Genomic DNA, 26,503 nt, shown 5'->3' with positions numbered 1-26,503 from the left:
AGTTAACTATTTTGTTTTTCCTTTCCCTTAGCTTTAGGGCAGCCAGGAGTGCCTGCGAAGTGCACACATGTCTCACTTGGTGGGGGGGGGGCTGTCTGTGGGGTGTCAGCTTGTGCTTTTTCCTCAGCTAGCCTTCTCTTTCCTCATCAGTGACATGATGAGCCCGGTCCGGTGTTGGGCTCCAGTGTTGGACTCCATGTTCAGTGGGGAATCTGCTTAAGATTCTCTTTCCGGAGGGATCCCTGGGTGGCGCAGTGGTTTGGCGCCTGCCTTTGACCCAGGGTGCGATCCTGGAGACCCGGGATCGAATCCCACGTCGGGCTCCCGGTGCATGGAGCCTGCTTCTCCCTCTGCCTGTGTCTCTGCCTCTCTCTCTCTCTCTCTCTCTCTCTCTCTGTGACTATCATAAAAAAATAAAAAGGGGCAACTGGAGGCTGTTTAAAAAAAAAGATTCTCTTTCCCTCTGTGTGCGTGCGCCCCCCCCCCCCCCCCCCCGCCAGCCGCCATGTGTACTCTCTCTAAAATAAATCTTGAAAATAAAAAGCCTGAGGGGTGGCACCTGGCTAGCTTAGTTGGTAGAAAATGTGACTCTTGATCTCAGGGTCATGAGTCAAGCCCCACATTGGGAGCAGAACTTTTTTTTTTTTTTTAAGTTTTGAAATTAAAGTTTATTGGCAACTTTTAATGATCATGCTCACTTCCCCAGCAGGGCAGGTTGTGCTGGGCACTGGTACGTTGCCAACAGCCTTGGGTATTTTGACATTCTTTACAAAGGTAGTTGGGCATGGGTGCCTGGGTGGCTCAGTCAGTTGGATGTCTGCCTTCTGCTCAGGTCATGATCCCAGGGAGTCTGCTTCTCCCTCTCCTTCTGCTCCTCTCCTGCTGTGCTCTCTCATTTTCTTTAAAAAAAAAATAAAAATAAAAATAAATAAATAAATAAATAGTTGGGCAAAACACCATAGTCTTTAATATATTCTTGCTTTTTGTTTTTTAGACTTTATTTATTTATTCCTGAGAGAAGCAGAAACATAGAGGGAGAAGTAGGTGCCTCACAGGGAACCCAATATGGGACTTAATCCCGGGACCGGGATCACGCCCTGAGCCAAAGGCAGATGCTCAACTGCTGAGCCAGCCACTCAGGCGTCCCATATTCTTGCCTTTTTAAAGACACATGTTCTGTAATATTATTTTTGAAATTCCATATAGGGAAGTACTTAAAATAACATGGCAATGATTATATGTTTATGGTTTTATTTATTTATTTATTTAAAAGATTTTATTCATTTATTCATGAGAGACAGAGAGAATCAGAGACACAGGCAGAAGGAGAAGCAGGCTCCATGCAGGGAGCCCGACACGGGACTTGATCCCGAGTCTCCAGGATCACACCCTGGGCCAACAGCTGCACTAAACTGCTGAGCCACCCGGGCTGCCCAGTGTTTATGGTTTTAAAAGGGGAGGTAGGGAGTAGACAATTGGTACTAGCCAGCACCTGATAAATTGGCATTTATTTTCTTGATGAAATTTTGTAGGATTTATGGTCTGCTTTAACCCTGCTGGCATACAGAGGTTGCCCTAGCTAGCTCATTCAAACTCAAAGGAGACTGCCCATGTGTCTCAGAGTGGCCATTCCTGGGTTTATAGTGAGAGCTACCTTGTAATTGGCACACAGAAGGAGTTACCCAATGTATCTGCACGTTATCTCCTCTAAGAAAAATACACAAAGAGGGGTGCTTGGGGGGCTTAGTCAGTGAAGTGTCTGGCTCAGGTCATGATCCTGGGGTCCCGGAATGGAGTCTCACACTGAGCTCCCTGCTGTGCGGGGAGCCTGCTTCTTCTGCCCCTCCCCCAGCTCGTGCTTGTATGCTCACTCTCTGTCAAATAAAATCTTAAAAAAAAAACTGTACAAAGAGCCACCTAAGAATCAAGAATGCTTGGTGATTCTGGAACCTATGTGGAGAGTTAGGTCTCAGATATCTGTGGGTAATTGTGTCAGTCTTTGCTGGCCTGCATTGATGGTGTGAGAGAGGGCTCTGTGTGTCTGGGTTCAACAGAGCTGCTCATTCTAGATCTCCCTTGGATACTCTACAGACTTTTCACTTTCTGTCTCTGGAGCACCCCTGCCACCCCTTTTCTGCTGACTCTTCCTTACTTGGCTGTGAGAGAACCAGCTCCAGTTCCATACTTTCTGCTTCCTGCCTGCCCAGCTGCTTCTAACTATTATGTCTGTAGACATGTACCATGTAAGTGATTATGTGTGTCAGTTCTAGAGTTGGGGGTCATCCTTTGTAGTGTGACTTCACGGGAAAAAACCTACCTCTAACAAGGACAGAATGATCAAGTGGACTATTTCAGTCTGCGCTGGCCTCAGTGGCTTCCTCCCAACTGGCAGTCCTGGCTCCCATGCTCTGCTACCATCTCCTCCGAGCCACACAGCTTTCTTCTTGCCTTGGGTTCTCTTGCGGTCTCCCTACTTCCTCTCGGTGTGCATTCTGACTTGTTCAGCCTTCCATTACCCTCAAGCACATGGGGGTAGGATCTAAAACCCTTGGTTGTCCTGCCCTTGAGCCGTGGGTTAGGAGGCAAGTTAGGATCCAACCATTCATCTCTGCTGTCTCTTTCCTTCTGCCACCTACACAGTCCTTATCTAGGGCAATCTCCCTTTCTGCACACCCCACCCCCACCAGGCTTGTTTCTTGAGTAACTCCTGTCACTCTGGGTCTCCACTTGCTTGGTCACCAGTGACTGGCTTCCTGTGGCCAGCCAATTGGCCTTGTTCTAGGTCCCCTGCCTGTTGACTGCTGCTGACTCCTTGAAACGCTGGCTTTGCCTAACTGATGCCTCCAGGTTCTCTCAAAGCTTTGTTTCTGACTTTTTATTCTTACAGGCTCTTCTTGCAAGAGCAGATTTAAACAGATTCTAGAATCTCTACCTCCACTCCAGTTTTTTTTTTTTTCCAGATTTTATTTATTTATTCATGAGAGTACAGAGAAAGAGAGGCAGAGACACAGGCAGAGGGAGAAACAGGCTCCATACAGGAGTCCCGACGTGGGACTCGATCCCAGGTCTCCAGGATCACGCCCTGGGCTGAAGGCGGCACTAAATCGCTGAGCCACCTGGGCTGCCCCACTCCAGTTTTCTCTCTTGAGTTTTTCAGCTGCCTTTAGGCCTTTTTTTTTTTCTTCCCTTTATGCCTTTCTACCTGGGTATCCCATAGCTAGCATTTCTAAAACTAAAACTGTCTACCCTCAACGCTTGTTTCTTTTTTCCCTTCCCACGTTCAGTTTTATGGCATCATTCCTGCTGTGTAACTAGCTAGATACCTTGGTGTGAATTGTCCTTACTCTCCTATCAAAGCTTTAGGAATTCCTGGTGTCTGGCCTTCCTGGCCATTCCCAGTGCCATGCCTTGGAAACTAAAGGATTATGGGCCATCTGCTGAGATGAAGTGATGGTATAGTTGGAAGGAGTTTCTTCCTGGACATAGTAAAACCTGGAAAACATCCATTTTCCAAATTGTTTCTAGAATTCATACATCTGATTCTGGCATGGTATTTATTTAATAGTTTGGGTTCTGGTGTGACACTGCCCTGGTATAAATCCAGACAACTGTTTAGTAGTTGTGGACTTGGGGCCGGTTATTTGACCCCCCAATCATCCTTAGCTCTCTTGCATGTAAAATGGTAACCTTAGGGCACCTGAATGGTTCAGTCAGTTAAGTGTCTGACTCTTTGGGCTCAGGTTATAATCTCAGGGTTATGAGACTGATATTCAACATTGGGATCGCATTCAGCAGGGAGTCTGCTTGGGATGCTCTGTCCTCCCTCTGCCCCTCCGGCATGTGTGCATGTACATGCACACAGTCGCTCTCTTTCTCTCAGATGAGTCTTTTAAAAAATAAATAAGATGGTAACCTTAATAATACCTTTCCCTTTATTGGGTGATGGTACTGTTACGTGAACTGTGTCTGGAAAGCACAGTGTTTTGCACACAGTACAAATAACATCTGGGCTTCAGCTGTTAGTCTTACTATTCTGATGGTCTCTGTCACCTGCAGTATCCAGGACACTTTGTAGGCTGTGAAGGCTGCCTTTCCTGCAACCCTGGCTTCACCTGAAGTCTAGACATTGCACTTCCATGTCACCACTCTGGTCTGCTTGGAATGCCTTCTTCCCATCTCTGTTCTCTGGTAAAATTCTACCCCTTCGCAGATTTCCCTAACGCCAGCCTTCCAACTTCCTGTGCCCTCTTAACTGCTAACTCTTCCTATTCCCAAAAGAAGCAGACAGATTTGGAATGGATTGCTGGACTGGCCTCGGGCATGGAGAATGAGAACACTCTAGGGAAGCATGCAGGGAGGCATCAGTGGTCTTGCTGGGGCTAGGGGGCTGCAGGAGGCAGTGTCAGAGAGCAAGGAGGGCATGCAGGTCAAGTAGTAGGGGGTCCTCTACAGTAGTCCTAGGACAGGTCTTTTTTTTTTTTTTTTTTTTAATTTATTTATGATAGTCATACAGAGAGAGAGAGACACAGGCAGAGACACAGGCAGAGGGAGAAGCAGGCTCCATGCACACAGGCAGAGAGAGAAGCAGGCTCCATGCACCGGGAGCCCGACGTGGGATTCGATCCCGGGTCTCCAGGATCGCGCCCTGGGCCAAAGGCAGGCGCCAAACCACTGCGCCACCCAGGGATCCCTAGGACAGGTCTTAACAACCATGTTTGAAAGCCTAAAAAGTAACCAAGTGGGAGGCAAGAGGCTTATGGAACAGCCCAGGGATGTGCATTAAATTATTTTGTATTCAATAGACGGATCTCCTTGTTTCTCTGTCAGTGACATTTTAATCAAAGATTCTTCTCAATTCTAAGACACACCGTGAGGTAGATAACTTTTCCCCAAAACACCTATGTCATGTGTATACACTCAAATGTAAGACTTTTCTTGGGATAAGAAACATAAGCAGATGTGGTAGAATCTTACAAAGTGTGGTGGTTTTATGAGACTTAAGAGGCTTAAGAGGCTGTTGGGTTTTATGAGACTTAAGAACCTTCCCCTCTGTTCAGACCAGATGGATGGTCTTGATCCCTCCCAGCCAAAGCCTCTGTCCTGAATGCCGGTCTCACCTGAAGGTTTCCCAGGTGAGGCGTTGCTTTGGGAACATGTGTGCCATTTGAACGTAGGAGCACGTGTGGCCCCATGATGCGGACCAGGCTGAGGGCCGTCAGGAGATGTCATGCTGCATGGCAGCTGCACATTTCCCCATAGAGTGGCACAGTGGACAACGAGGTGCCAGGGGAGCAGATGTGGACACATGCAGACCACCAGGTAATGGAAAAAGAGGCTCGGCTGGCTGGGTAGTCCCTCTAGAGGGGCTTCTCTTGGAAAAAAAGCTCTGGGGTGGAGGGTGCTTCTGAAAAACCTTCTCTGGCTTCTCCTTGTCCTGTGTTTCCTTACACCTAGCACATAATATGCCCAATTACAACACCTGAGCCCTCTACCAGTGTCAGCCCCACCACCACCACCACCACCACCACCACCACCCATACTGGGAGCTAATGACTGGGTTTGTTCATTGCTATGTTCCCAGGACAGGAGCCACACTGATAAGTGAATGAGGTGGGGAGACCATCTTTTTAAAGCTGGTTGGGTGCCGCATTATACAGCACTTGGGGGCTGGAGCAGAAGGGTAGAGTTGTGCCACACTTAGTACATTTGGAGGGACTGTGAGGCTGGTACTGGTGGAAGGGGTCAGCGACATCAGTCCACAGCCACTGAGCCTTTAAAACGAGCTTCACTGTTCCAAGTGCTCTGCCAGCCTCTATAATCCTCACAGACCTGTTGAGGTAGTTTTGCTGCTCTGTTTTGCAGTTGAAGAAACAGGGCAGAGTTTGGTGCTTTGTTCAAGGGCACAAGCAAAGAGTTTGGAGGTGCCTGGCCAATCCCAGCTGTCTGGTTCTAGAGATGTGCTCTAGTTGCTGTGGTCAGCTGTGTGTGTTAGAAAGCTGTGTGGGCAGTAGGGTGGTATAGGGCCCTGGGAGGCGGGAGATCTGATAGGAGGAGGTAGTAGCAGTGGGGATGAAAGGGTGGATGGATCTGAGATGGTCCTGTCTTGCTTCCCACCTCAGTGCCTTTCACAGAGGCCTCCTTCAGTCAGTCCAAGGCTCTGGTCCTAGTCCATTGGTTCCTAGGGTGGGGACCTCGGGAGCAGCACCATTAGTGCTGCCTTGGAACTTGTTAGAAATGCAGATTTTTGAGTCCCATCCTGCACCTGCTGAATCAGAGACTGGTTTCACACGCCTTCCTGATGAGGCTGGTGCAGGCTTGAGTTTGAGAACCCTTGTTCTTGTCTGGAGCACTGCTGCCCAGAGTGGGTAACCACAGAGCCCCCCGCTTGTCTCTGATTCTCTCTGAGCCCTGGGCTTCCCCTACTAGAAGCCAGATGCCCCTTCTCCCCTGATGAACCCTGGCTTCCAACTCCATGTTTTTGTTTCCTATTTGTTCCCTTTCACTGCATCTCTGGCAGGGAGTTTACTGTGGGTAGCTGCCGCCTCCCAGTGGAATGAAATCCTGGGGCCTTGTTCTCTAGCAGCCTCTTCATTTGCTGGTTTCCCGGTTCTTTCCCACTCACCTCTTGCCACTGATGGAAGTCTCAGCTAGGCCTGCAGGGTGAACCAGGGCCGCTGGCTCTTGTCTCCTCAACTAAATTATCACCTCCTCTGGAGGGCAACAGTGAAGTTGTGGAAAGAGCCAGAGAACCTGGGCTCTGCTCTGGCCTCAGAAGCTCCACGCCTTCCTGGTTGCAAGAAGTCCTCAAGGGTGTATGTATGTGGCAGCTCTGATTCTCTTGTCTTTTCCCAGCAACTGGTACAGGACTCTAGAATGGTTTCAGCAGCCAAGAAGGAGGACAAGCGGTGGCAGAATGGGTCTGAATTCAGGCTTTGGGATCAAGTGGTCCAATACTCTATTAAGAATGCTTGCTTCCGGGGATCCTGGGTGACTCAGTGGTTCACCGCCTGCCTTTGGCCCAGCGCGTGATCCTGGAGTCCCGCGTCAGGCTCCCAGCATGGAGCCTGCTTCTCCCTCTGCCTGTGTCTCTGCCTCTCTAGCTCTCTCTAGGTCTATCATGAATAAATAAATAAAATCTGGGATCCCTGGGTGGTGCAGCGGTTTAACACCTGCCTTTGGCCCAGGGCGCGATCCTGGAGTCCCAGGATCGAGTCCCACGTTGGGCTCCCGGCATGGAGCCTGCTTCTCCCTCTGCCTGTGACACACTCTGCCTCTCTCTCTCTCTCTGTCTCTCATAAATAAATAAATAAATCTTTTAAAATAAATAAATAAATAAAATCTTTTTTTTTTTTTAAAGAATGCTTGCTTCCCCCCCGCCCCCCCCCAAAAAAATGCTTGCTTCCTAAGAATATGCAAGCAAGCGCATGAGTTGCATGAAGCATTCAACAAAGTACCAGTAAAGGATTGAACTGAGCTTTGTTGTTGTTGTTTTTAAAGAGATTTATTTATTCATGAGAGACCCAGAGTGAGAGAGGCAGAGACACAGGCAGAGGAAGAAGCAGACTCCATGCAGGGAGCCTGATGTGGGACTCGATCCTGGATCTCCAGGATCACGGCCTCCGCTGAAGGCGGTGCCAAACCGCTGGGCCACCTGGGCTGCCCTGAGCTTTGTTGATGATGCAGGTGGAGGCAGTTATCACCTTGTTATCATTGTGTTTTAGGACTTGAAGATACTGGAAATCTACTGGGCAGCGGATTGCTATGCTAGCCAGAGGATGAATAACCAGCAGGTGTGAGAAATTGAGAAGAGTCAACGTTCAACTTCCCTGCTGACCTCTGGACAGGTCCTTCCTTTTCTGTAGGGTGGAGGCAAAGAGCACAATGAGTACGGTGAGTTTTATCAGCTTGCCAGTTTTCTTTCCTTTATTAAGATTTTATTGTTTTATTTGTGAGAGCACACACAAGCAGAGGTAGGAAGGTAGGAGGGACGGGCAGACTCTGCGCTGAGCTGGGATCCCACCCTGGAGCTCGATCCTAGGACCCTGAGATCATGAGCTGAGTGGAAGGCAGATGCTTGATGGACTGGCCACCCAGGTGCCTCTTGTATTATTTTTAAGGCTAAGCAGATATCTTATTCTTTATGGGACGTTAACGAGAGTACCATAAAGATGCCTCTAGGTAACCCTCGTTCTTGAGGGAATGTGTGCAGGACTATTGGGCAGGTACACAACTTGTCTGGAGAAGTCCAGTATCTTGGGTGATGCCCTGAGGACAAAAGTCATAGCTGTGGGGATATGAAACATCATATCCCCAGAGCAGCTATCCATGTCCTGATTTATTTCAGCATTTATAACCCAATTTTCCATTTTCCCCTCTATTTCTTTTCCCTGTGTAGTTGTTGGTCCAGTATGAGCATAATAGTAAGAGTGAGAGCTTCTGTACACTCAGTGACCCAATTTGGTAAGTCTGTTCAGAGCTCTTGTATCAGACTGCAGAGGCTGCTAGGGTAGTGTCACTGGGTGTCATCTGGAGCCCCTTGAGCTCCAGAGAAGATTGCCTGAGGTCCCCCTCCCCGGTTTATTCCCTGCTGACAAAGTTGCTCACAGGATCTAAACTCAATACAGCTATTCATTTGAGATACTGGATTCATTTCAGGTGGACCAGGAGAGAAATGACAGCCTCATATTCTCTTAACAGGCCCCAGAGGTACTGTGAGCATGCGGGCAGGTGAGACAGTAGTAGACAGCAGTAGAAATCTGTAGATTGCTAGGGTGTACCTCAGCCCAATCAGACCACTTTTAGTCTCTGTGCGCTCTGAACCAACTGTTGATATTTGTACACAAAAGGGCCTTTAGGGGCAGCCCGGTGGCTCAGCGATTTAGTACCGTCTTTGGCCCAGGGCGTGATCCTGGAGACCCAGGATCGAGTCCCACATTGGGCTCCCTGCATGGAGCCTGCTTCTCTCTCTGCCTGTGTCTCTGTGCCCCACCCTCTCTCTCTCTCTCCCTCCCTCTCTCTCCCCCCATCTCTCATGAATAAATAAAATCTTTAAAAAGGGTGTGGGGGGCTTTCTTTCCCTGGACCTACCCTTTTAAAAGGCAGGTGTTTTCCCACCTTGGTCCCTTATCTGCAGATGGTCCCTGCAGCTCTCTTGTAGGGAAACAGATGTCCCAGCCTGGGTACCTCCCCTCTGAAGCCCACACCTTGCCGGGATAGGATATGGGCAGAAAGAGCAATGTAACCCCTCACATGACTGTGAAGAAGTTGGTAAACTTCCTCAGAATGGCATAAGTCATGGACATGGTCAGTCTGTACTGACAGCTGTGAGCCTCCTGCTGGTGCGCAGGGGGAGAGCCACGCTGAGTAACAGGGCAGCTAGGAGAATCTCTGCTGATGTTCTTGGGTTTCTTGAGGCTGGCCCTAACTAAAGACTCCTACCCCTGCCCTGGGAGAATGTGGATAGAGGGGGAGCGGGGCTGGATCCAAAGATGGTGGGCTGGGAGGGTAAGGGATAGCCTCATGATGGAGGTGCCATTTGAAGCCATTTGAATAGGTTTCAGGAAGCTGTATAAGAATTGGCCAAGTGAAGAGGGGGAGGAATGGGTAGTCCAGGGCTGAGAAAGCCGCCAGGAAGAGGATTGCTGTGGGGGGTGTAGGGTAGGGATGGTAAGCATTGAGGGCATGCATTGCTGGAGTGCCCATGGTGGGGTATTTTGAGTCTGGCACCTAGACTTGAGTCAGGGCCCATGGCTGCTGCTTGCCTCCCTCAGTGGGGGCCAGAAACCATACAGGTGGCTGTGGTGAGGCACGAAGGGTTCTGTTTATTAGCAGCATCTTCTAAGAAATACTTGATTCTTTTCAGAGGAAGGAAAATACAAAACAACTTCAGAGGGAAAAGGGTAAACTTGGGCAGCCCTTGGTATCCTGGTGGCAGCTAGGGTAGTATATAGACACTGGGCAATAGACTCAGCTGAGCCTGGGTGGCAGCTCCCTTGAGGGACAGAGCGACTCCTGGCGGGAGAATTTCAAGCTTACTGCAGTGGTTTGTCTCTGGGTCCTCCTGGGGTTTGTTCCTGCTCCTTGGATCCACTGAGTGTTTCTAAGCCCAAATCTTAATTTCCAACATTCCCCAAGGTGCCATTTTCTACTAAGGAGCAGTTGGAACACAGCAAGAATCAGGCACCTCTCTCTCTCTCTCTCTCTCTCTCTCACTCACTCTCACCTGGCCAGCGAGCATGGCGCTGAGCAGTGGCTGCCCTTAGATCCAGTATAGATCTCACCAACATTGTCCTTCCAGAACTTCCAGGGACAGAACGCTTAGTAAGGCATTCAGGGAGTTAGGTTAGTGCTGGCCTCATGTGTCTGTGCTCAATATTTGGCATGCACTGTGCCCTCTGATCCACACACCAGCTCTGTAAGGCTGGTGTGGTGAGGAGTTGGGTTCCATAGAGAAATCACTGTCCTACCTCACCCAGTTCGGGGCATAGTGGCCCGTTGCCAATGAGAACCAGAAACACAGGGAGCTGGGAGTGGCTGGGGCCATGTGGGGTGGGAATACTACGGTACGGTAATAGGGTCAGGTGGGATGTTGTCTCTTTTCAGGAAGGTTGCATAGGGCATGTTCTCACCTTATGTTTTGGGGCCGATTTGGTCAGAAGTGCTGGAGCATGTAGGTAAGCCAGCACTCAAGGATGTGGGGAGACGGCTGGCTCTAAGAGTTTGGACTGCAGCTAGGCCAGCTGAGAGCCTGAGCCTTCCAGAAGGCAGGGCTTTTGGACAGCTATGGGAACTTTCGTTCTTTGAGCCCTGGGCCATGACTGTCGGGGTATAAGCTGCACTGGCAGCTTCAACCCTCAAGGTTGAAGAATTCACAAAGAAAAGACCCACTTTCCACAGTGGATAGAATTGTGGGAAACTGAGGGTGTTTGGATTGAAACAACAAAAAGGCCTCAGTGAGGCCAAATACAGATCTAAGGAGGACAGGTCTGCAAGTTTTGGTAAAAGGAGGGGTTTCTGGCCAAGACCTGACCTGGATAATTTGATAAAACAGTTTTACTTTTTGGGTTCATACTTACTGTATGTTTAGGATCATTTCTCTCTAAATATTCAGTGTTCTAGAATGTCACATTTTGTTTTTGCTATTGTTTTTAGAGGGGGGGGAGGGGCAGAGGGAGAGAATCTAAAACAGGCTGCATGCCCAGGACAGAGCCCGGGACAGGGCTCAATCTCATGACCCTGAAGTCATGACCTGAGCCACAATCAAGAGGCAAACCCTTAATTGACTACACTACCCCGGTGCCCCTAGAATGCCAAGGTTTCTTTGTTTTTTTGTGTGTGTGTGTGTGTTTTTTTTTTTTTTTTTTTTAAGATTTTATTTATTTTTTCATGAGAAACACACATGAGAGAGAGGCAGAGACATAGGCAGAGGGAGAAGCAGACTCCATGCAGGGAGCCCAACGTGGGACTCGATCCCGGAACTCCAGGATCACACCCTGAGTCAAAGGCGTAGACGCTCAACCACTGAGCCACCCAGGTGTCCCTAAAATGCCAAGTTTTGAGAAGACTCTTAACTTCAGGTTGGCTGACTGGTCTGCTACTCTTTTTTTTTTTTTTTTTTTTTTAAGAATTTTTTACTTATTTGAGAGAGCATGAGCAGGGGGAGGGACAGAGGGACAAGCAGACTCCTCACTGAGCAAGGAGTCTGACACGAGGCTTGATCCCAGCACCTGGAGATCATAACCTGAGCTAAAGGCAGATGCCTAACAGACTGAGGCCCCTATAGGCCCATGGTCTCCTACTCCTCTTGATGAGTTAAGCCATTCTCATGTTGACCTTTTATTTTTGATGAAATCGTATCAGTGAGGAGCTCATGTGACTGTTTCTTTCCTCTGGATACCCTCAGAGAAAGCGTCGTGGTGGCACAATAAACTCTAGACAAGCCCAGAAGCGAACTCGGGAAGCAGCCTCCACCCCTGAGATGGCCTTGGAAGCAGAACCCATAGAACTTGTGGAAAGTGGTAAGATCTCCAGGAGGGCCGTGACCATGGGTTGCTGGTGTGGTGCAGTGTGCATGGGTGCACCCATCACTTGGTGCCTCCCAGCCGTAGGGCCTTGTGCGAGGCACACCACGTGTCCTAGCCTGCATGACCCCTGAGTGGGACAGTCCTAGTCCTCCTGTGTGGAGTTATCATGGAGGTCAACATTTAGCTCTAGGCCTGTCAGCTAACACTATATATGGGTTAGCTTTTGTCCGTACCATTGTAAGACCTCACCCTCCACCCAAAACTAACCGCTGACTTGAGCAGGGCCTGCCTTCTCCATGGGTTTTGACAGCCGTTTAGCAGGGCTAACTGTTTAGCCTTCCAGGAATGGGCTGCAGAGGAGGTGACACTGCCCTGGCCCACCTTTTCTATTTGAAACTGGACCTCCAGTTTGCTTGGCCTCCTGAAGGACTCCACTTTCCTTTTCTCTTTTTCATCGAGACAAAATTTCCCAAGGAGGTATATCTGTGGACAGAGCCACCTGCGTTGGAGGGAGCTGCTATAGGCAGAGGCCTGATTGAGTTTTACCCCCCTCTGCCTACTAAGGGAGATGGCAGATGGCCTGAGTTGAGTCCCTTTGCTCTGCATGTATTCATATTGTTTCAATGAGTATGATGCCTGAAAACTGATGTGTAGAGAGAAGCAGCTTGTCTTGAGGTCGATTTCGTGGGCCCTTCTGAGAAGTGTTCTCACTATCATCTCTGTGTCTCCTGAATTTCACTTCTGTGAATTCCCAGAAGCCTGGAGGCTGAGCCTCTGGCCACTCTGCTGTACCCTCCCCTCCGCCCCAAACTTGATGTCCTGGCATCTGAACTCTGCCATCTTTCAGGAGATGCTGGCATAGGAGGCTCCTTGATCAGGACATGAGGCCCACAAGTGGTCTCTTGAGGGATGTCAGGATCTTGAGCCTGACTGCTTCCAGCATATCCCTTCTGTCCCCACAGTCTGCCTTACCATGTGTGCAGGGCTGTGTGCACATGCTTTTGTTTGTGAGAGCCAGAAATTGTGTCTACTGGAACGAGAATGGCTCTGTGACTCAGAGTATATTGGTGTCTGGGCTAGTCTTTAAAAAGGAAGAGGTCATTTTACCTTGGATCTCTCTCCTATACTGTGGTTTTTATTTCTGTGAAACTTTTTAATATGAAAAAATAAAGCAAGTTTGAATTGCTAAATGTATTACGACTTACTATCCCCCAACATAACTACTTTAAAAAATTCTATTCTTAACACTTCTTTAGTGCTATGATAGAAGCAAAAATGATGGTAAATTTTTTGGTTCATATAAATGAAAGTTGTCCTCTGCTGTTCATTCTTACCTACCTCACAGAAGTGCCTCACAGATACCTCTGCCCTTTCCCCGCCATTCTGTGTTTACATAGACACCACAGTGTAGTCTAGGGCCCAAGGCAAGCTGAACAGGCCTAGCCCATTGGGGTTTGTTGGGAGTCTAAGGGATCAGTAAATACCACCCTTGTCCTGCTTGAGAGCCACATGGAGAGGATTAACTGGTGAGAGATAGAACTGAGCCTGATGAGGCCTGTAGGTGAGCAGCAGCCCGGAGGAGGAGGTTTAAGGCGGTTGTATCCCAAAGAGAAAGGCCTTGAGGAGATGAACATGCCTGATCCTCTCCTCGGACGCCCCCTAGCACTCCAAGGTAGGTCACTGCCTCTCCCCTGTGCAGGGGCAGGTGGGGGCATGGAGGCCTAGTTAGTTGTACGACAGTGAGGCCACAGGGATGCAGGTGTGTGTGCACAAGAATCGGCCCCTCCCCTTGGTGTAGTTGTAAAATCCACAGACCACCACTCAGCAAAATCCTGGAAAGGCATTCGTTGGCTGTCACCCCTGAAAAAGGGACTAGACCTGATGTTCTTCATTCTATCCTTTGGGGGGAATTTAGTTTGGTGTAAGCTTGTGCTACATTTGTAATCATTTAGTGAAGCTTAGAGCAACATGCCTTTACTTTTCTCTTAATGCTTGTTAAAATGCTTTATTTTAAAGCTGGAGATGAAATAGTGGACCTCACCTGTGAATCGTTAGAGCCTGTGGTTGTTGACCTGACTCACAATGACTCTGTTGTGGTAAGTTTTGGAGCGAGTGGTTGAAATTTCCTGGCTGTTGGCCTTTGGCCAACACCAACTTCTGAAGACCTTGGTCACAAGTTATGGTTTATACTGAAGAAACCAGAGTGACTAGAGCCCAAGATAGAAAGTGTTTCTGGAAAATCATTTGTTGTGGCTTTGTTGCCTGTGGACCATAAATCTGTGTGACCCTGGTTTGGCCCCAGCTGTCAGGGAAGCCGTGTGGGGAGAACCCCAAGAGCCTCCCTCTGTAGTCCCCTGTTCTATACTGTGTACCACCTGTGTGACCTTGGGCAAGTTACTTAGCCTCATTTACTCTGAATGGGGACATGCCTTCCATGCCAGTAGGGCATCGTGAGGCTTAAACATCATCCTGTATTTGAGTGCCTAGCACCTAGGGTGGTGCCCAGTAAATGTGTTACATCCTCACAGCTGCTGGGGGTGGGGGAGGATACGTACTTGGCACTGCCGCTGGGAAGTCTGGAGGCACAGCTGCCTCAGAGGATGCAGGCACCCTGCATCACTGCTGGGAGGCTTGGTTGTGTTGTGATTCTAGGGAGGATAGGGCTTGGGAAGCTGCTGGTGCCCCCTTCCTGTGGCACCAGCTTTGGACCCTGGCAAAGAGCACACTTGCCCTGGGTGGCCCTCAAAAGAAGGAGACCTGGTCTGGGTGGAGGACATGTAGAGGAGTGGTTCCCTCAGACCCGCTATACAACGTGGGGGGCACGCCTGTGTGTGGGTCCTGGTGTCTGCTCAGCCCACAGACCTGTACCTGAAAGCTACATCTGTCTCTCAAGGGTGCCTCTTTAGCAATTTCTGATCTGATGTGCAGTTTGTGGAGTGGAGTGAGTGGGAGGTAGGTGCTGCCGAGGATGAAGCTGGTAGAAGCTGAGTCTCCTCTGGCCGTGGAGCCCACTATTCTGGCCATATTCTGATTGTGCTTACAATCTCAGAATAGGGTTGTGCTGAGAAGCTTCAAACTTTTTATCTATCTATCTATCTATCTATCTATCTATCTATTTATTCACGAGAGAGACACAGAGAGAGAGAGGCAGAGACAGGCAGAGACAGGCTCTGTGCAGGGAGCCTGATGTGGGACTTGATCTCAGAAACACAGGATCACACTCTGAGCTGTAGGCAGATGCTCAACCCCTGAGCCACCCAGGCATCCCTTCAATCTTCTTTAAAAGAAAAGAAGGTTTCAATAAAAATTGTTCACTCAAAAAGAAAAAAAAAGGGCGATGATGGGGAACTGTCTTGACAGGTTTTAGGTTTAGACTTGGGTCTTGATTGAGAACCGCCAGGGCGGGATCCCTGGGTGGCGCAGCGGTTTGGCGCCTGCCTTTGGCCCAGGGCGCGATCCTGGAGACCCGGGATCGAATCCCACATCGGGCTCCCGGTGCATGGAGCCCGCTTCTCCCGCTGCCTGTGTCTCTGCCTCTCTCTCTCTCTCACTCTCTCTCTGCGACTATCATAAATAAATAAAAATTTAAAAAAAACAAAAACTTTAAAAAAAAAAAAAAGAAAGAAAAAAAGAAAACCGCCAGGGTGTCCTGTGGTGTGTCTGTATAAACACGCATACAGGCACACATACACATAAATATACCCCATCTCAAAGGAAAGGCAGCTAATGCTCGTATTTGCCCGTATTTTCTCTGATGCTCAGTCCCCACTTGCAGCCCTGGGAGGATTCTGCTTCTAAGACCTTCCAGCCCTCGGGCAGACCAGGTGGCCCAGTGGTTTAGTGCCGCCTTTGGCCCAGGGTGTGATCCTGGGGACCCAGGATCGAGTCCCATGTCGGGCTCCCTGCATGGAGCCTGCTTCTCCCTCTGCCTGTGTCTCTGCCTCTCTCTCTCTCAAATAAATAAAATCTTTAAAAAAAAAAAAAAAAAAAAAAAAGACCTTCCAGCCCTCGAGGAGGCAGTGATTGACTTCTGTTGTGTGACACGCCATCTAAAGTTGCTTTCATGCCTTGGATGATTTATTATTATTATTATTATTAATTAGACTGCCCTTCCTGCTGGGCTTCTTCCTGACCTTTCTTACCTTGTGTTTCCCTGGGCATGGAGAGCCATCAGGAGATGTAGAAGGACTGTTAGGGTTGGGGGAGCTGTCCTGGGAGTGGATGGCTGGCCAGAGGCCGGCGATGGGGAAAGCAGGGACCAGTCTGGGAAGTAGGGGTCTTGGCTTTCTGGTCCCAGGTGTACTGGTCATTTTAATCATAGAAGTTATTAGCTTACCGTGGTCTCAGGTTCCCAGCTATAAAATAATTGCTTTGGACTTTATAGCACCCCTGATTCTACTCATTCTCTACTATTTGTTGTTTATTTTAATAAATTCAAATGCCAGTTTTTAAATTTATAGTGAGAAATACATGTGAGGCTGAAGTTCTCATTCTCACTCTAAGCATATCTACTTGGAAAAAATTGTAGTACTGACTCAGGGCAAGGAGTATCCATTAGGTGAATTTTAAGTTCAGGGTGACCCCAGGCCTTGCCTGCAGCAGTGTGTGTATGGATAAATGTTATCTGTTCCCAAATTGCGGTTATTTTTACCAGTTCAACCAGAATCTGTGGGAACAGGCCATGTGTGCCTCTTCAGCCCTGCTTGGGAGTAGCCAGCTCTGTATCTTGAAGATTGGACTCTATATATCCTGATCCAGGCTTGGCTTCACAACTTTAGTGAGGGAACTTCACAGAGACTGTGTCCTTCCCACTCTCTAAAGACTCCAGAGCCCCCAGTGAATTAGTAGAACTAAAAAATGCCATAGGATTAAGACTTCATACATCTTTGCTTAGGCATTTTCTCTCCAAATTAACTTTTATTTTGGGCATTGTGGACCCAAAAAAAGGCCATCACTGCTGGATCCCTGGGCATGGCCTCAGGTTTTTTTAGAGTTTGATCTTGTCTAAAATATTCAGCTTTATTGGTGTAAATGTTTGTGATGTCTTTTTTCTTTTTTTTTATGATTTTATTTATTTATTCAAGAAGAGACAGAGGCAGAGACACAGGCAGAGGGGGAAGCAGGCTCCCTGCAGGGAGCCGGACCTGGGACTCGATCCCCGGTCCCCAGGGTCACGCCCTGGGCCAAAGGCGGCCCTAAACCGCTGAACCACCCAGGGATCTCCCTGTGATGTCTTAATGTATACACTATGGAATCTGTAGTGATGTCTCTTTTTTCATTTCTGATGTTGGTTGTTTGTGTTTTCTCTTTAGCATAACCAGAAGTTTATTAGATTTTTCAGAGAACCAAGTTTTAGATTTGTGGATCTTTGTCCTGTAAGTTTGTTTTCATTTAGGATTGCTGTTTTTTTTTTCTTTGAGTTTATTTTGCTATCTTTCTAACTTACTAATTTTCATCATTTTTTTTCCAGTAAATGTCATATATTTTTAAGCTATATCCTACAGGTTTTGTTATAAGTATTTTATGTTCAATTCCACATATTTATCAAATTTGTATTTTTTAACTTCCAAACATGTGGGGTTTTATTTCCTTTTTGTTGTTACTGATTCTTTTAATTATTGCTTTATTAGTCAGAAAATATAGGCTGTGTGTTCTTTGATAGTTCCTGAGACTTTCTTTGAGCCTGGACTGCAAGAGGTGGCTGGCTTTGACTGAATGACTTGCCCCCACAGGTCCTGCCTGAGCTTTGGTTTCTCCTTAAGGCTTTCACAAGTAGACTTCAGTTTTTTAAGAATCTTCTGTGCTTTTTTCCCTCTGGATTATCATATTCCCTTCAGTTTGAGCACATATTTTTTTAGATACCTTTTTATTTAAAATGAGAGAGACACATGAGAGACACGGAGAGAGAGGCAGAGACTAGGCAGAGGGAGAAGCAGGCTCCTCACAGGGAGCTTGATGGCTGGGAGTTGATCCTAGGACGCTGTGGCATCATGACCTTAGCCAAAGGCAGATGCTCAACCTCTGAGCCACCCAGGTGCCCTCAGGCCACTTTTTAAAAAACATTTTGAGAGAGCACGTGTGTTCACAGGAGCTGGGGACAGAGGAAGAGGGAGACGCAGACTTGTAGCTAAGTAGGGAGCCTGACACTGGGCTTAGTGTAGTGTGGGGCTCTATCCTGGGACTCCAGGATCCTGGGATCATAACCTGAACCGAAGGCAGCTGCTTAATCCATTGAACCAGCAGGTGCCCTTTACATGAGCATTTGCACCATGTCAGCCTCTACTCTGGCTATAGGGGGTGGCGTGTTGATAGAAAAGATGTGCTCCTTATCTTTAAGAAATTGAGTCTTTAAGAGGGGAAGATACTGAAAATGGTATTTGCTTAGATTGCTTTCCCTCACTGAATTTCAAAAGTGTTGTTGTTTTTTATCTTTTTGTTTTTATTTTTTTTTAATATTTTATTTATTCATGAGAGACAGAGGGGGGGTGGGGGCAGAGACACAGGCAGAGGGAGAAGCAGGCTCCATGCAGGGAGCCTGACGTGGGACTCCAGGATCAGACCCTGGGCTGAAGGTGGTGCTAAACCGCTGAGCCACCTGGGCTGCCCAGTGTTGTTGTGTTTTTTTTTTTTTTTTTTTTTAATTTTTTTTTTTTTATTTATTTATGATAGTCACAGAGAGAGAGGCAGAGACACAGGCGGAGGGAGAAGCAGGCTCCATGCACCAGGAGCCTGATGTGGGATTCGATCCCGGGTCTCCAGGATCGCGCCCTGGGCCAAAGGCAGGCGCCAAACCGCTGCGCCACCCAGGGATCCCCCCAGTGTTGTTTTTAAAGAGTGTTTTGTTTTTTTTTAAAGTCAGGTCGGGGGCAGCCCCAGTGGCGCAGCGGTTTAGCGCCGCCTGCAGCCCAGGGCATGATCCTGGAGACCCTGGATCGAGCCCCACGTCAGGCTCTCTGTATGATGCCTGCTTCTCCCTCTGCCTGTGTCTCTGCCTCTTTCTCTGTCTCTATGAATAAATAAATAAAATCTTAAAAAAAAAAAAAAAAGTCAGGTCGGTTTCCCTGGAATCTATTTTTGGTCTGTTTTCATAATGTACCAGTGAGTCATGTGATTTGTGTTACATTCCGTATCTGCCTATTTTTTTTTATTCTGGGGTCATCCCTGCCTGCAGCAGGTTTTCTTAGCTGAAGCTCCCTTGCAGCAAGGACAGAGGCTTCTCTGTCTCCATGGGAATAGTCTAGGGCCTGAGGGGCATCCAGTGCCGGCTAGAATGACTGAATGAACATAAACGTGTGTGAAGAAAGAAGGGCTTGGTCACCACATCCAGGAATTTGGGGAAAGAGTTGTACATGCAATCAGATAGGAACTACTTGCTTTGACTGGAACGTTAATGTGAGAACCGGTTTTCCTGGTACTCCTGGCCTGGCAACAATAACAGGAATGTATACTTGCATGCTGTGTGCAACCACTGGACCTAGAGAGGAGCCAGTAGGTGGAGGTTGATGTTTTTCCAGTGCAGCAACCTGTGAAGCCAAGTGAGGAGGCTGTCTAAATCAAGTGGCTTGCAGAGCTTTTGGCTGGCTGAGCATTTTTAGGAATGTGAGGGGCCTGCTTGCATACAGAGGACCTCAGGGACTTCTGCTTGGTTTGTCTTATTATTTCACTCAGCATATTGGTTGCAGCCCCAGGAGGTACCTAGAATGCCAGGGGTTTTGTGTCCTGGTGGTAGAGGGGCTTGTCCTCCCTCACTGACCAGGAGCCTGTGACATGGATGTCAGCACTTGCAGGAATTCTGAGGCTGTGTTTCAGGAGCCCAGAGGGCCTTCAGGTGAGCGGCCCGGAGTCAGTGTGCCCTGGTGTGAAAACAAGTGACACCAGGTGTCTTCTGTGGGTTGTCCTTTCTCCAGACCTGTCATATGTGTCAGTGCTCTGACCTGTGGTTTATTCCATACTCAAAAACCAGACCTAAAGGGGAAGTGGGATGTGCAGGTCTGATCTCAAGCCCCTTGTTGCAGTACTGACTCAGCTATTCAGACCAGGGGTTTGGGGTGTTGGTATTTTGTTTCTTTTAAAGGCCTCTCTTCCAGAGGAGAATCCTCAGAGCTTCCTGCCCATCCCCTACCCCCCATCCCACCCCCATCTCTTGTTCCGGGTAAGCACTATCCTACCTGCAGGGCCCCAGGCATGAGGAAGGGCCATTCCAGAGTGCCTGCAGATGCCTACAGAGGTTCTGGAATTTGATGTGGTTCAGCTGTTGGCTGGAGAGACCACTGGTTGCAGTGTCGCCTGTCGCTCAGCCAGGATGTGGGTACAGAGGTGCCAAGGGCAGGGAGCTAGGAGGCCAGGCTGTGGCTCCATTGTTTTCTACACCTAGGATGAGGACCTTCCTCCCTGAGCTTTTCTGTTAAAAGACGGAAACAGCGTCCTCAGCAGTGAGGATAGCTCTCTGGCCACTACACTTACCCAGTAATTCTGTGAGGAGCTCCCATCCTGAGCCTTGGGGAGGAGGCAGCGTCCGTACCTCCCTGGGGGTTCAGGTCTGGCCCGATCCTGGCACTTCCTGGAAGCGAACTGGATCTGACTCACGAGAGCCCCTGGAGACCCGGTTCCCACACACTGCTTGCTGGGCAGCCAGCAGCGTTGTGTTCCCTTCCAGGTGTGTCCACACCTCATTAAATGGCCCGTCCTGACCAAAGGAGGTGAGGCAGTGTTGGAGTGCCAGAAGGCTGGAGTCATCCCTGCCTACAGCAGGTTTTCCTTCTGTTCTTGGCTAAATTCAGAGCTCTCCTTTTATAGACCTCATAAGGACTGCACCTCTTGTCAGCCCAAGCTTTTTTTCCAGTTAAGAATCCCAGTGATGAGATTGCTGTCCCCTCAATTTCATAGTTGCACACTCCATCCAGCCTCTTCTAGGGGGTGGGGGGAGTGCCTTTAGTAGCTCTGCCTGTGGGTCGTGTTCTCATCTGCAAAATGAAGACCTTTATGCTTAATTAGACCTTCTTTCCTGGGATGGCTGTTTGTATCTGTCAGGGTTCAGGTTGGAAAACTGAATCCACTGTGATGGTTCTAAAGCACGTGGATTTTAATACATAGGAAGAGCTACTGCTTGGTCTTGAAAAGGTTGGAGGAGCAAGTCTCTAGGAATAACTCCAGACATCTCAGCCTTGATCCATCCTAGAAGCTGTTCCTTCTGGCCTAAGCAGAAGGGCTGGAGCAGGAGGCCAGGGATTTTGATTTCTCTGGGTCCCAGGAAATGCTGTAACAGCCCCTTGCCAAGGAGGGGGGCCTGGGCTTCATACACCACCACCTCTGCCATGACAGTCTCTCATACTGCCCACCACATCTGCCACCACACAGTTCCAGCAACTGGGTTGGCCTCTGAATGTGTTTCCCTGGGTAGGGGGAGCTTACTTCGTATTCACAGTCCCTGCCACAAGGGAGTTGGGCTGGAGAGAGCTTCCAGTTTCTCCAAGGGCCTTTCAACAGCCATCAGAAGGGCTTTCCTGAGGTGGTTGATGGCCTGTGGCAAGCAAGAGGGAAAAGGTGTGCTTCTGGTGATGCTGTAGAGACAGGTCTAGGAATTCAGGGGGCTGAAGAGATGTGGTGTGAAACCATTGTAGCAAAAATAGTCCTAGTGTAGGTTATGAGTGAACAGATGATGGCCTTGTCGAGTGCTCAGTAGCTTTTTTGTCAGCCTGGAGAACATGGAATCAAATTGATCTTGGTCCTTGGTGTTTCACTCATTGGTCCCTGCATGTCCCACTTCAATTACTTGATTATTCCCTATTATAAGCACTACAGACCCTCCTCCCAGGAAGGCTCCACCTTTGGCAGTAGCCTATCTGGAACATAAGATTCCTGTCACTGGTGCACCCGGACATGGAGAGCCTGTGGAGCTAGTAAGCTAGTCCCTAGTGCCCCAAGATGTTTGTTATCTTGTGTAGTCCTCGCAACAGTAGGGGGAGCTGTGGGCACTGGTGCCTCTGTGCTCCAGAAGAGGAAGCTGACACCCCCCAGTGGGTAAGTAACTTCCCCAGGTCACCAGGCCAGCAGCTCCCAGACTCACCCGGCACCTGGTGGGCACCTGGGATGGGCCTGACTGGAGAGGTGTACAGATCTCCCATCGGTGCTGGACAGGGCAGCATGTATCCCATTCTATGGGAGGGCTTAACTGGTACCCTGAGGATTTTGCATTTGAAATTTAAAAATGCTTCAATTTTATCATTTAAGATAAGTTTTTAAAAATACAGAGAATTTTATGTCATACTGATTGTGTCTTTCTCTTTTGTTTTCTTCCTTTTTTTAAAAGATTGTTGACGGTGAGTGGTTTCTTCTCTCTTTCATTGGGTTTGGATACAGAAGTGATGTGGGTGAGGGGTACAATGCTGAAGTTCTTGGCAGGCCTGTGGGGACAAGAATGCTGGGCAGGACACCCCTGCAATTAGTGCTCTGTGCTTGCTGGGGAGACAGTACCCCTAGTGCTGAGCTCGTTGGATTTTGGAGAAAGCTAACCACCTTAGAGACTTTAGATGGCCCCACAGCTCTGACACCTGCTCATGGCAGGGATGGGGCTTCTTCTGGGAAGACAGGACAGTGGTCTCTCGGGTCTGGGACTGGCATTTCCCTGGCGGGAAGGGGTTAGGGAGGTGACAGGGCTAGGAACTCTGTCCTGAGCATGGATTCACACCTTAGAGAGGAGGCGGCCACGGAGGAACGCGAGGCGGCCACGCCAGGACCATGCCGACAGCTGTGTGGTGAGCAGTGATGATGAGGAGCTGTCCAGGGACAGAGACGTGTACGTGACCACCCACACTCCCAGAAACACAAGGGAGGAGGCAGCCACAGGACTCAGGTACCAGCACTCCCATTGCCTTGCTGCCTCACCAGATGCCTCTGGCCCCATGGGACCACTTGCATCCTGGAGTGGGGATCCTCACCCCCACCCCCACCATTTCTCAAGGGTGTAGGGTATTGGAAATACAGGACCTTTCCCAAGTTCTGTGCACCCGTGGCTCAAGAAGGTCTTGTGCAGGTGCCCAGCAACCGGGTGCAGGTGGGTCTGGATTCAGAGCTAGTTCAACCATTCCCAGTGAGACAAGTCTATGTCTGGCACTGTCAGGGTGGATGGGACTTGCCCTGGGCTGTTCACATACGGCACCACCTGCTGTGAAGAACAGATCCACTGGCTCTCTGTGATCTGCAGCAAGAATGCTTGGAGGTGCTAGGCACAGTTCCTGCCCCAGACAGGGAGGCAGGGGTGACAGGGCACCTCTGGTTGTGTGTACTTTTCATTCCCCTCTTGCCTCCTTCCTGTACCCCATTGAGGCCATTGGCCTTTCTGTAAATGCCTAGTGCCTCTGCTAAGGTATGGGCTGCTTATATGAAGCCATTTACAGTAATTGAATGTTTGAGTTTGCCAAGGAACTGACATGAAGCACTATGATTTTAGGCCCTCTGGTACTGTCAGTTGTCCAATCTGCATGGACGGGTACTCTGAGGTAAGCAAACTTCCTTGCTCCTGGTTTCCACGTGGCTTCTGTGAAAGAATTAGATGAGAGAGAGGATCTTCTCCTTTGGTGGGATTTGCTGCCTCTGCTCTGGCCTGTCACACATCTCTGTGTATGAGGGGAGAATGTGCCAGCTTCTTCTTGGGCCCTGCAGCCTCCAGCTCTGGCCCTCGTGTTCCCCACCCCTGTGCTTACTATGGCTCCTGAGCCGTCCAACGCTGCCCCTGTGGGTTCAGGCATCCAGGGTCCCTCCAACACTCTTGGGCCATGGCTGCCAGGAGAGTGGCTCCTGCCTCTGCTCTCAGCTTCAGAGGCCCTGCTCATGCTTGCCTGACACCGCAGAGCAGGTGGGTATATTCAGTTCTCTGGACCTGCCTAGCCCTTCCTCCTCTCAGCTCAGCAGAAGTAGGGTTCTCTGGGGACTGTTGCTGCTCTGGGACCAGGGCACACACAAAAGCTGTTTCTTTTTTTTTTATGTTTTCTAGATTGTACAGAATGGACGACTCATTGTTTCTACAGAATGTGGCCACGTCTTTTGTAGCCAATGCCTCCGCGATGCCCTTAAGAATGCTAATACTTGCCCGACTTGCAGGAAAAAGATCAACCACAAACGATACCACCCCATTTATATATGAAGTATGGAGAGCTGCTTGGGAGAGGTGGATGGACAGACAGCCTGTTGGGTTCTCCACACGGCCTTTCGTGGGTTCTCTGCCTCAATACCCCGAGCTCGAAAAGACTATTTCAAAAAACCAACATCTGATATGTAAACTGCTCTTTTGTTTCCAAACCCCACTTAGACCCTTTCGTTGCCTCCAGTTTACTGCTGTGGAGCTGGAGCCAGGGCCCACCCAGGCCAGGATCTACATCTCTACTACTCTGGGCGGTCTGCTTCCAGGGTAGGAGAGAGGGAGTTAGACACATTGGAACCAAGAATCATGATTCCAGCCTCTTTCTGGAACATGCATGTTTGCAAGAAATTCTCCCCATCTGGAAAGTTTGTCCCAGCTTCCTTGTGGCAGTATCGCCAGGGGCTGGTCCTGGTCAGAGAGCAGGCAGGTCTGCCCAGCTCTCCTGGGCAAGCGCCATGGTGACCAAGCCCAACAAGGTCCATCCGGCCTGAGGATCCCGGCTGTGAGCATGGCCCTGGAAAGACCCACCACTGGACTCTTCCCTTGAGTCAGAGGTTACTCGTGATCCCACCTGTACCCTAGCATCAATGTGCAGGGGGTTCTGCAGGTCAGGAGAATCTCTACAGGGCAATTCCCAGTTTCCTAAGAACGAAATGTGCAATAAAGCCTGTTCTTTGTCTACTTCTCAGCAGCCCAGGAGATGTAGCACTGGAAGTGTTTCCTCAGAGTCCTCGTGGTGCCTGTGGAGCAGTGCCTGTCCCACCCAGTCCTACCTGCCACCCGTTCTCAGGAACTTAACCCGTGTCCCAGAGCTTTTCACCTGGCACAGGCCATGCTAGGTACTTTGGGCAGACATGTGGTCAGGTATCCTCTCTGTTTTCTGCTAAGATCTATCCTATGTTGGCCACATGCCCTCTGGTCCTCAGTTCCCACGGCCTAATGTCTACTCAAGCATAAATACTGGGAGGTGGTGGCAGTACTTGTGGCCTTACCAGCCACCCATGTCCATGCTGTTGTCCAAGTCATGGCTGCCCAGAGAATTTGGCCCACCTGATGTTAGCTGGGCTCTGCCTTCGGCTTTAACCCCCACCCCCACACCAACTGACATTCATTTTAGAAGCTGCTCTTCTGGCCTTCAATAGGCTTTGATCCTTTGGGCTTTTGACTGCTCCATAGGTTTGGTTGGCAAAGTACGGTGGCCTCTTCTCCCCAGGGCAGCCAGATAACATGCTCTGCTTGGTCCTGGAGGAGGCAGCGGGGTGGCCTGAGCTGCCCCTCACAGCACAGGGCCTGGGGCAGCTAGTGGGAGCGAGGCCTTGCCGTGTCAACCTGCCTCTGCCTCTGCACCCTCCTTCTTCAGAGGGTTTTAAGCCAAACCAACAGCCTCTTCATGTGAAACATCTTCAAGGTGGGAACAGGGCCTCCTCTGGCTTTGCTAGCAATAACTGACCTTCAGTTTACCCTTCTGAAGGAGCAGGGACTCGGCACAGAATTCACTTTAAACGGGGCTGAAGGAGTGTCCCTCCTGTATGTGAAAAGAAATGTTTTATTCTTCATTCTGACTTTTTAACTTTGGCTCACTTCCAGTTAATTTGGATGAAAGTAATTTTCTACTTGGAGTCAAGGAGGGCAGGACATCATTTCTCATTGGCACGATGCTAGGTATGTCTGCCCTCTATTTGGACGTCATTGCCATTAAGTTCCTTCTGGGCTTCATGGAAACTCTTTTGTTAGGTTCCAGCAGTACCCAGACTTCAGAAACCAAGACCACCATGCAGCCAAAATCTCCTTTAAGTTTTGTGCTTAAGGACAAATGGTTGATCATAAAGGTTGTATTCCTTCATACTAAATTAAATTGGGGAAAAAATGTTTAGTTTCTACTATCCAGAAACTGCAAAATAGGAAAAGATTGATAAAAAAAAATCATTTTCCTTTCTTCACTGTACATAGTTCAAATCTTTCTTTGTTACATTTAAACTATATCCATGTACATCAGTCTGTTGGACTCCTGCTAGTGTTACAGATGGAAATAAAACCATTAATTTGAACCAGATTTCTTTTTTGCATTAATTTGCTCTCTGGGATGGATTTTCTTCCCTTTTACTCAAGATGTGTGATTCCTGTCTGACTCCAGTTTAGCATATTTCATCATTGTGTGCAGGAAAGTTGCTTGTCTGGCTACCGATCCAGAAACTAGCAGGTGAGAGTTCATTCTTGGAGTGGAACCACAAGTCCAGGTCCTGGAGTTCTTAGTCAAGCAGCATCCTCATCTCAGTTGTAAGAACCAAGCCTGGCTGTGGGGCGGACCAGTACCAGCTCAAAGGAGGGGCTCCAAGCAGCA

At 49.0% G+C, this 26,503-nt stretch overlaps 1 protein-coding gene across 2 annotated transcripts in view; it reads left to right on the top strand.

The window, feature by feature from the left end:
* The window catches only part of RNF4 (ring finger protein 4), a 34,815-nt gene extending 8,605 nt beyond the window's left edge, over window positions 1-26,210 (top strand). The window contains exons 2-8 of one of the 2 annotated variants that reach the window (XM_041752655.1): window positions 7,722-7,890; window positions 11,903-12,017; window positions 14,040-14,119; window positions 22,333-22,342; window positions 22,716-22,875; window positions 23,473-23,521; window positions 24,016-26,210. In XM_041752655.1, the coding sequence (XP_041608589.1) occupies window positions 7,882-7,890; window positions 11,903-12,017; window positions 14,040-14,119; window positions 22,333-22,342; window positions 22,716-22,875; window positions 23,473-23,521; window positions 24,016-24,165 (573 nt within the window). In that variant the 5' untranslated portion in view covers window positions 7,722-7,881 and the 3' untranslated portion in view covers window positions 24,166-26,210. Of the gene's footprint in view, window positions 1-7,721; window positions 7,891-11,435; window positions 11,577-11,902; window positions 12,018-14,039; window positions 14,120-22,332; window positions 22,343-22,715; window positions 22,876-23,472; window positions 23,522-24,015 lie in introns of those variants that run through there. The other variant, XM_041752656.1, reaches the window with a different exon arrangement.
* Window positions 26,211-26,503: the final 293 nt, after the last annotated feature.

Source organism: Vulpes lagopus, chromosome 4 (assembly GCF_018345385.1).
Source record: "Vulpes lagopus strain Blue_001 chromosome 4, ASM1834538v1, whole genome shotgun sequence".
Lineage (NCBI taxonomy): Eukaryota > Metazoa > Chordata > Mammalia > Carnivora > Canidae > Vulpes > Vulpes lagopus.
Note: the sequence above shows the minus strand (reverse complement) of the source record. Positions and strands in the feature narration are given on the sequence as shown.